This window comes from Pinus tabuliformis, chromosome 2_1, assembly GCF_031772625.1.
Source record: "Pinus tabuliformis cultivar Carrire ecotype Pingquan chromosome 2_1, CPIR1, whole genome shotgun sequence".
NCBI classification, from domain to species: Eukaryota; Viridiplantae; Streptophyta; class Pinopsida; order Pinales; family Pinaceae; genus Pinus; species Pinus tabuliformis.
Genome location: NC_142299.1, coordinates 46,569,545 through 46,580,624, shown reverse-complemented (window position 1 = coordinate 46,580,624; position 11,080 = coordinate 46,569,545). Strand labels below are relative to the sequence as shown.

At 36.1% G+C, this 11,080-nt stretch overlaps 1 protein-coding gene across 3 annotated transcripts in view; it reads left to right on the top strand.

The window, feature by feature from the left end:
• The first annotated feature begins 974 nt into the window (after nt 1-974).
• LOC149198715 (glutamate receptor 3.1-like) overlaps nt 975-11,080 on the top strand; it is a 127,804-nt gene continuing 117,698 nt past the window's right edge. Inside the window, exons 1-2 of one of the 3 annotated variants that reach the window (XM_089402129.1) lie at nt 1,513-1,597; nt 1,857-1,893. Coding sequence is in view for 1 of the 3 variants with exons in the window: in XM_089402128.1 (XP_089258254.1) it covers nt 1,276-1,597 (322 nt within the window). In the remaining 2 variants the exon portion in view is untranslated. Of the gene's footprint in view, nt 1,598-1,856; nt 1,894-2,635; nt 2,658-11,080 lie in introns of those variants that run through there. The other 2 variants (XM_089402128.1, XM_089402130.1) reach the window with 2 other exon arrangements.

Genomic DNA, 11,080 nt, shown 5'->3' with positions numbered 1-11,080 from the left:
AATTTAATAGGGGCATCTTACTTTTCTGGTGAACATTCCATCTTCATACCAAAAAGATCATATTGTGTTAACTTGATAGGGTGTCCAACTTTTGAGGTGAATACTTCACCCATCTTCATAGAGCAATTTTTGAAAATAGTGAAAATTTTGAAATTTTTATGATGTTTGTAACTGTGAAAATTAACATGCTAAAATAAAAATATTTATTATTGATTAGTATTTGTAAAAGCAAATTGAGTTATCATAATTATTTAAAAAATCACACCTTAAAATAATTTATTAAACAATTTTTTTCATCATTAAAAACTTGTTTTTTCCAAAAACATGATTTCCATCCTAACATCTACTTTAATGAAAAACATGATTTCCATCCTCATATCTACTTTCCCAAAAAAAGACATGATTTCTATCCTTACATCATGAAAAAAAACATGTTTTACATAGTTACATGTCTTAAAAGTCAATTCCATTTCCCAACCCCAAAAGAAATAAAAGATCCCTAAGAAAAAATAAAATCACATCACTCACCGAAATAAAAGATCCTAAATAAAAAATAAAATCAATAAAATAATTTATTAAAAAAAAAATATTATTACTAAAAGCATGATTATTTTCAAAGACATAATTTCAATCCTTACATCTGCTTACTTAGAAAAACATGATTTCTATTGTTACATCTACTAAAATAAAAAACCATGATTTACATTTTTACATTTACATTTACCAGCTTTAAAAATCAACTCTATTTTCTTTAAACAAAAAAATTACCATCTCTTAAAAATCAACTCTATCTCCCGGCCAAAAAAACAAAACTTACCCTAACCTACACAGCTAAAGTAAAAGTACAGCGACAGTAAAAGACTGAGGAATTTGACTGACTGCCAAAAAATAAGGGAATTTGCTTTATGATGCCGCTGTCGCGCTCTTGGACTGAATTCGGCTTCTTTAAATAGAAATTAAATTATTCTGTTTGGTTTGCTTGCGTGGTGGATACTGAAAGGAGCCCTCTTGATTGAGGGACTAGATACATGAAGTTAACCATAAATTTATGGACCCCTCTTGATTGAGGGATTAGATACATGAAGTTAACCATAAATTTATGATCTGCTTGTCTCAAGCCCAGCCAGTTACACTGAAAGAGAGAGTTAATAATGCCGCAAATGTACCAGAGATCTGTGATTCAATGAATGACTGCTGGGCTTGTCTCAACCCGAGCCGATTTACTTACAGAGAGAACTAATATCGCCACACAAATGTACCAGAGATCTGGAATCAATGACTGAGATGTTGCACACGGGCAATCATTTCAATTTGGTGTTGGGTTTCTGCATATTCATCATCTCCAAATCATGTATTTGTGCTCATGGACATGAAAATGGATTGAGCAACAGCGTTATCACGCCGCCTCCTCGTCCTCCTGCAACTGTGAATGTGGGTGCTCTTCTGGCATACAATACCACCATGGGAAGAGTAGCTAAACAGGCTATTGAGATGGCTGTGGAGGACGTTAATAACAGCCCTTCTTTGCTCAATGCAACTCAGTTGTTGCTTACTATGATGGACTCCAATTGCAGTGCCTTCGTAGGAACTGCAGCAGGTACTTTGCTATCCCCAAGCTTTGGTTTGAGGTTGTGCACATGGGCTTTCTAACTATCAAACTTGAAACAGCAAATTGATGGTATTGAAAATTTAGAGGTGCATATGAAATCGAGTATTTTGTGGAGTTCTTTTGGTTACCAGATAGGAATGCAAACAATGTAAATGCAGTTTCCATGGCTGCTCAGATGCCATACCACATATCTATGAAAGGACTTGCCCCTAACAGTTTGGGCACTGTAAGTGGCGTGTTTGTGTAGGTAGAAGGTGCTTGAAACTGCAAATAACTTAACTGAGGTAAAACTCAAAACATAAGCACTTTCATTTAACTAAATTGCAGGATACTTCAATATCAAAATTACCCAAACCATTTTCCTAACCCAAAATTTCCATCAAATCTTGGTAGGCGGCCACACATACCGCCCCCTTTGCTACTTAACCACAACCCCGTTGTCTGGATGCCAATTTTTGGCTTGAAATTTGTAAAAATTAAAATTGGATTCGAAATATATAAAATTTCTGCGCTGAGAACTGCTCACAAACTAGGATAGTTGAATTTTCTGAGATCGAGATGGGATTTAGTTATAATGTAATTAGGAACCAGAAAAACTGAAATTCGCCACAGCTGGAAGAACAGATTCAATTAAATGCATACGCCTTTTTGCCTCTTGCTCACATAACATTTAACCAACCAGAGTCCGGATACCTTCATATTTTGTCGATAGCAAAGTCAGTCCACATACATCATGTACTTTTTGTCTTAAAATTCCATGTACGTAGCAAAAAGGGATCATTGTCCACAATTGGTTAGCGCCTGGTCAATATGAATTTCTTAGCGTCAGTATAAGATGAGAAGGAAAATTTTATTAGGAAGATAAATTATGTTCTGAGCTAGGATTAGAAGACCCACTCTTAATCCAACAAGGCAAAGTTTGTGACAGCTTCAGACAATACTGGAATGTTTCTAGGATTAGATTTGCAAATCAAATTTACAAGAACGTCGGGCTTTTATGACTACTCAGTGTGCCGCAATGCTTCATCATGATTTACCTCATGCAAGGGTAAGTCACTCGTCATCTATCAGTCTTGTTAACTTACCTGATTTTCTTTTTACGATGTATTATTTTCATTCACCCTAAGTGTGGCCCAAAGTGATGGGGCAAAAAGTTTTGTAGTTTTGTTGAACTTAATTTGATTATAGATTTTTAAAATATTTTGGAATTTGATAGACTTAAGTAAATTCAAATATTTAATTTCACTTTTAGATATTTAAAAATTTTGAATAGACTTAAGTAAATTCAAATATTTAATTTCATTTTGTTGTCAAATTCTGAAATATTTGATCATATTTATAATAAAATAAATCTATATAAATCCATTTTAACGGATGCCAAAAAAATTATATCTTCAATTTCGTTCGATCCTTCTCAATATTTATTATTTATATAGTTAAAATGAACCTATATTAGTGTAACAAAACCCATTTGAAGTACAAACAAACACTTTGATCAGTCCAATTTCACTTGTCCACAGCTTATCTCAGCATCTACTAGGTAGGAAACAACATTGAAGTGTAGTTTCATCCGCCCAGCAAGGGGAGCAGCCCAATGCCATCCACCTATTCACGTAGAATATCTTATTTCTCAAGTTGCAATATGCTTTGATACTCTGGGTGCACGTCCTATGCTGTCCACGATTCACTTCTTACGGGATGCTAGGGCATTTAACCCCATTTTCTCTTTCTTTGAATGGCTTTAGAATTATCTATAGCTTTATAGTCTGCCCCTGTCAGGGTCCTGGGTTCTTTATATGATGTCACGAATAATATCCCGTTATGCCATGATCATTAATTCAATCTTTTCTTCAACTGTATTTAGAGAAGTTGGTAACTAGCTTTTCTACATTTCAAAATTTCTTTGTTGCAGACCCCTCACTGCTATTTTTTTCTACTTCACTGGGCAATGTGTTGCTGAGATTACTTTGACTCCCTATTGGGATCTTCTGCAAGTCCTCGACGGTCTTCTTGCACATTCCCATCTCAGTTTCTTCATTTTGGAATTTCTACAGATTTCGTGAATGTTGCATAGTGACAACTCATCTTGGCAAGTTCAAGCACAGTAGCTCTCTTCTGTTGAATTTATTAAAAAGTCAGAAATATATGAAGGGTGGGAGAATGTATGAATCTATTCTTTTCGAATTAATGTTTCCAATGAGTATTTGCTTGCCCCAAATGTACAAATTAATGGAGCTGTAGGAAGTTTGCAACATCTTTCTTCGGCACATCGTTTCTCTCATGGAGCTTCTCAAGATACTGGGGATGCCTTCTTCAGCTGACTGTAGATAACAATGGGCAGAGAATGAACAAAAACGTTGCATGTGGCACATATAGTCATCTTGATACTAATCGCTTTGACGTCTTTTTCTTGATCTATTGCTGCTTCTACAAATTTCTGTTTCTCTGAAAGCTACCATCTCCTCATGGTTGTAGATGACAGGTAGCGTATGCACAAATTTGAGAATATTGCAATTAATGCAACTTCTGAAACTTCACCTCACTTATTTGAGGTTTTCTGGATTTAATCCCTGTGAACTTTCAGCCTTAGGGCTGATCTGAAATATTAAACTATAGTAGTAATATTTAACTTCCCTTCGACCCAATTTCACATGGCAGTCCAAAAGAATAAGAATAGATATCTTGAGTGTACTTCAATACCACAATGGCCCTAAGGGCACACTTTTCAAAGCATACAACAGATTTGAAATGCCTTATTACAGCAGATTATAACACCAACAAATCTGTGCCTCTCTTCCAGATATGTCTTAAGTCAATCAACCAATTCAGCTATATGTTATGTCACATTGGCATGAACAACAAGAGATGAAATCTACTCAATCAAGAAGATAACATAAGCTGAAAATCAAATCTGGAAGTACACAATATTTGGACTGTGAAAAGCTTCATATATACATAAGAGATGAAGTACAGGTATGTAACACAACTTCATCTTAAAGCTATTATAAGTGAAGCTCTCCAAACCCTTCTTAAAAAATCCATAAGAAAACCCTAACCACTAACTCCTCCTAGCTAGAAATCACTCCCAAACAAAGCTGGTCACTCCACTAAATATCCTCTACATGTTGCCATCAACACTGGCAAGGCCTCCTTGGCATATACAACAACTTGTATCACATAAGCTCTCCACACTAGCATTGTTGTCTTCCTTAAGATGTACAAATTCTAGCCATGTTGCATCAAACAAGTACATGGCAAGACAACTCTAGTGCTAGCCTCCAAATCTATATGTCTATCTGGTTTGAGTCCTCAAACCTTGGTCTTCAACTCTTATATCAACACAAACACCAAGACCTCCACGAAACATCATGGATACAATAATTGAGATTTCTTCCAAACAAAACATCACCTCAAGCTCAAGACTAATCAAATTAGTCTCTCCATGATATTTTTGTTGGGTATGTGTTATATTCTTTGCATAACTATCTCCACACGTGATTCGCTATGTTGCACATGGTGGGGGGGTCGCAGAGGGGTTGTAATCTGGGTGCAATGCCCTTGAAAAATTTATTGGGTGGTTTTTTGTTTGTTTTTGGTGGTATTCAACACATGGTTTTCACTTTTAGCAGTTTTGGGGTGCATGGTGGTTCAACCAATGGTTTTGTAATTTTGATTAAGGAACTATGGTCATATTCTAATTCAAGGTCAATGGATTGGTGATTTATGGATGCTGCAGGATATACATATTGTATTGTTACATTGTAAAGATGAATATACTAAAAAATCTTTTGGTTTTCTTGCTTTTGGTTTCCATTGTAAAATCTCTATGTTAATGTGTGTGTGTGTGTGCCATTGCATGTTTTATGTTTTTATTAAACTGTTTTTGCAAAACTGTCTAAGGTTAAAACCTACATTTGGTTTGGTGGTTTGTGGATGTCGTGGGATATACATATTGTATTGTAACATTGTAAAGAAAAATATAATGAAAAATCTATTGGCTTGGTTTTGGTTTCCATTGTAAAATCTCTATGATGTCTGTGTGCCATTGCATGTTTTATGTTTTTATTAATTTTTTTTTTTGCAACAATTAACTGTATAGTGTTAAAACCTACATTTGGTATCATAATAGTTATGGCTTCAAGGGGATGCCTTTGTGGCCAAGGGGTTTGGCTCAGGCCTATGGTAGACCCTATTACAGTTGGAAAATTGCGGAATTGATTCTTGTGGTGAAAGGAAATGGTGAACAGTTCAAAGATAGAGATCACAGAACTCGATGTGTACATATTAGAGCCATGAAAGCTCAAAATGGAAGATCTGTTGGCGGAGAAAGCTCAGTGGATCATTGTGGATCCCAATACTGCCCCGATGGGGATGTTGATAGAAAACTGGATCAAGTTGGATTGAAAGGCAAAGAGAACAATACTATTGTGTCTCTTAGATTCAGTGTTACTGAACATTTCATTGGAATTCTAAGTCCTTGGTGAAAAAATTATTCATGTGGAAATAATTGTATAACCTGGGGATGAAGGATGGAGACTCGGTGATAGAACATTTAAACACCTTCAATACTTGTGGTAAGTTATTATCTGTTGATATTAGGATTTCAGACGAATACAAGTATATCGTTTGTTGTGTTCTTTACCAAACTTGTGGGATAGTCTAGTTATTGCCATTGGTTGTAATGCAACTACTTAAAGTTTTGATGAAATATCATTTTTTAGGCACAACGTTCATTACATTTGGTATCAGAGCTCATGATCCTAGGGTTTTGATATTTAAAATAGACCATTGTGGCATTTTCACTATTACTTTTTTTGGGAGGTTTCAGTGGGTGAAACTCGAAGAATATTGAGGAGAAATCTTGGGTAATATCTGGTTCAAATTTAAGATCTTGGTTCTCTATATTTTTGGAAATATGCTCTAAGGAAGTTAGGGTTTCTGAAGTTCCAAACAGGTTAGTTTGACATTTTTGCTATAACTTTTTTTTGGGGGGAGGTTTCATATGGTGAAACTTGGACCATATTATCGAGAAATCTTGGTGAACATTTGATTCAACTTTTAGATCTTGGTTCATTATAGTTTCAAATATATGCTCTAAGGAAATTAGGGTTCTTGAATGCTACTGAAATCAATCTCAAATAGGTCATTTTGGCATTTTTACAATAGCTTCTATTTTGGGAAGGTTTTAGATGTACCATATTTTTCTTCAAAGGATCAAGATCATCAACTATCAACACTATGTTATTGTAAACCCATTCTGCAAATTTTTAATGTAAATGATGCTAGTAAGACTATGAATGTATGTAACAACCTAGGTAAGCCTATTATTTTGGCTATAATTTCATCTTAGGAGGTTTTTGGTCTCACTGACTCATCTGTGTTTCTAAACACAGATAGTAGGCAAAGTTTTTCCCTCCAACCTCACCCCAAAGCTATGGTGGAATTTGTCGTCAAAGTCTTAAGTGAGTCATAGTGTTCTAGTCGAGTTTTATGTAAAAGTGATTTGAAAATAATTTAAGCTAATTGGCTAAATTATTTTATTACAAATCACTTGGTCTACTAGATCATATTGTGTCGCAGAATTGGGTATGTAATTTGAGGGTCTAAATTGAACGGTATTCCCCCTTTAAGGGTTGAATTTATAAAAATATTATGTAAAAAATATTTTAGTGAATGGTCCCTCATACTTAGACACCATGGCTAGAATATTAGAGGGTGGAAAATTATAAATCTCCTCATGTGTCAATTAACTAAATTTTCTGGAAAAAATAAATTAAAATCCTAAGCAAAAATTTAATTAATTAGAGTCAAAATTAAAAGTCTAGAGAAATTAAATTCTCAAAGTGGAAAAATTCGTGGGTATCAAAAGAATTAATTTTTGGAGGTCCCCCACCAAGGGAATATTGGAAATTTCAGGAAAAATTGGACCCTTGGACCTAGGTGGTTAAGTCAAAGTCATTTTTTTGAGGAAATTAGCTCAAAATAATTAATTTTGAGTTAATAAAAAAGAGTTTTAATGAGAAATTCGAAAATTCCTCAAAATAAATATTTTCAACAACTAAGATTAAAAGTGTTGGAAATAATATTGAGAGGGGGGAGGGTGAATCAGTATTAGCAAATCAATAACTTTTTCATTTCCATAATCAGATTCATATACGCTACTTCAGTTAAGGGAACTCACGTGTACATGCAACTGTGTTTAATGAAACTAGCGTATATCCAGCAAACTTATGATTCAGTTAATTCATCATATGTTTATCTTTAATCAGTGCATCAGAACTTCATAAACCATATAAATAGTAACAAGGTGCAGTAAAAACAGAACAAATCATCACACATAAGAAACACACATGAACACTATGATATAAGGTGGAAACCCAATGTGGGACAAAAACCACCTGCTGCCGTCTTCCTTTAATATAAGAAAAACCTGTCTACAATCTTGTACTGGCGCAGACTCATACCAGTACGCAGGCACCCACCTGCAGAAGGCTACAACCTTCTCTTGTTCTCCAGCTACTAATGGAAGGGAGCTCTAACTCCCTGGCTCTTGTACTGGCCGATATGTTTACCAGTACGTAGGCGCCGGCCTATTGAAGGCTCCAACCTTCACTCTTCCTCCAGGGACCACGTTTCATAAATTTTCATACTGGATACTCCTGGAACACAACACCATAATCTGAAGGCCACGTCTCATCCAATTTTCATACTGGACCCATCAACAACATTGAAGCACAAAATCAATCACCACTGCAATACAACCATTGCATCAACCAATCATTAAATTTTGAATCACCCAACACTGAATCACTGAAGACCTGTGATCAGAACACAGTAACCAGAACACAGAGCAGAACACAGAACTCTGCAACAACCAGATCCAACTGCAACTTCAAATATCATACTTCATACTATATACGCGACTCTGATGAGCCGAACCAGCGTGTATGCACGCTTTTACCAAGACGAACCCGCGTACAGATCTGCAAATATTTACTCATAACTTTGCAGCTATTCCAGACATCAGTCATACCTAGATCATAACATTTATACAATAAAATATGCATCAGTAATTCAGATAGAGTCTATCCATGATTAAACCACATAATGATAATACATTCCAAGCTTAAGATCCTGATCCATCATCTATCATTATCCGCATAGGTGCATCCTTAGTTCAGATTAAGCAAAGCATCACAAACCCATAACCTGCATACTGGATCTCATACTTCATCAGATATTCAATACTTGTTCCACTTACACACCTTGGCCTAATGATATTCTCCTCCTTATATAGTTTTAGGCCTCTCTCAATACCATGGACCAAAACCACTTAGGACCAATACCTTGGACCAAATACCTAGGGTCAATACCTCGGACCAGATACCATGGACCAATACCATGGACCAAAATACCATGGACCAAATACCACGGACCAAAACTTAGTTTTCCAACATGTACGCACTTTCCCTTCTGTGAAAGTGTGTGTGTACGTTATACACTCTTTCCGGTCTGTTAACCCGTGTGTATACGCTTTTCTGTCAAGGTGAATCTGCGTATACCTCTCTTTCTTCATTCTCTGTAGTCTGATCTGTAATTCTTTGCTACTGCACTGAGAACTGTCATCTGAGTGAGTTGCCATCAAGCACAACACCTGTATCATAATGCCAACAATCTCCCCCTTTGGACTTGATGGCAACAACCACACCAAGTCACTCCCCCCCTTTGACATCAAGGGCAAAGGGCAGACCAAGATATTCTCTCCCTTTGATATATATTATGCTGTCCATACTCCCCCTGAGTACATGCTGAAATCTCTGATTGAGCTCCCCCTTTGTACATGCTAAGATGTACCAATCCGTCCATGCTCCCCCTGAGCACAAGCTGAGTCTGCAAAAATATTTTCAAGAGAATAACATGACTCTATGACTCAACTATGTGAGTATGACCTTCCTATCACCAATGACTCATGAATACATACATCAATCTCCCAACCAGGTGGGGATACACCATTTTGACTCATCCACCCAACTAAGTGGGGATATACCAAATGTTTATACATGACTGAAATAGACATTATTACATCATCCTTTCCATGCAAAGTGGGGTTACAAATTAGGTCTTTTCATGACCTTTACATCAAATGATATACATGACTTTTATAACAAGGACCAACAATCTAAACAAGACCATGATAGTCATCAGTAACAGCATCTGCAATACCATTCTCTTGACCATCCAACAATAAGTAGCAAGATGTATCATTTAGCCACATAAGCATCATCACCAAATACTTCTAACCATAATGCCAACAATGCATTATTCGAAGCATATGCTCCCCCTGAACCTGTGCCATACCATCTTCAACTAGAGTAGATAAGTGGCTGAACCATATCAGACTCCTTTTCCGTAGTCTGTACCACTGCCTTTTCTTCAGAACACCATATACGCGACTGTGCAGCGTCTAACTCGCGTATATACGCGACTTGTCTTCATGAAACTTGCGTATGAGATTTAGAACACTGAAGTTTCACACTTTCAGCTCCCTTTGAGTCTGTTATGTCTGTAAACTCTGCTATGCCACATCTTTCTGACTGTACTTCCTTCTTCTTCCATATCTTCAACTGTGATGATGTTTTCTCCTTTTGGTATGGTGCCCAAAATCTTCTCCTGCATTCCTTTGCTATATGTCCAAGCTTGTTACATGCATAACATATTACATGTTTCATATTCTTTTTGTAGCAATCAATGGCTTTGTGACCAAACATATTGCAAGAAAAACAATATCCCTTAAAGTACCTGGAACATGATGATCTTTTTGTGCGACGGTCTTGAACAATTCTACTTCTGCATATTACTGCAACATGTCCAAGATTATGACATACATAACACTCAACATTATTCATCTGAGAAAATAACCGACTATCACTTCCATAGTTTGGAGTAAAAGATTTTCTTTGAAGGATTTCTTTCCTTGGTTGTTGATGGGGTTGACCTTTCATCTCCTTTTTGAGCATTTCAGATTTTGCATTAGAGTTTCTTGCCTCACGTTGTGAGCTAGATTCACCTTCAACAGATTCATAAAAACCAAGACCAGATTTGATGGCAGGAGACCTTTGACTACTAAGAATATCATCCAAGATCTTAGTACTATCTTGAAATCGTAACAATTTATCATTTTCTTCTAATTTACCTTTTAAGATATTTACCTCAACCTGATGTTGTTCTTCCTTTTCAAGATATTGCGTCTTCAGGATTTCTTCAGCCTTTCTTCCTTCTTCCACTTGTTGCCTTAATTTGAGAATCTCATTCTCTTGTTCTCTATCTGCTTGAGGTAATTCTTCATTCTGCTTATTTTTTAATGATATCACTTCATCCTGCAGCATTTGACGGACTTTGAAGGCACACTCCAGCCGAGCTTTTAATCTGGTAACTTTTTCTTTGAGGGCACACTCCCTTTTGTTAAATAGA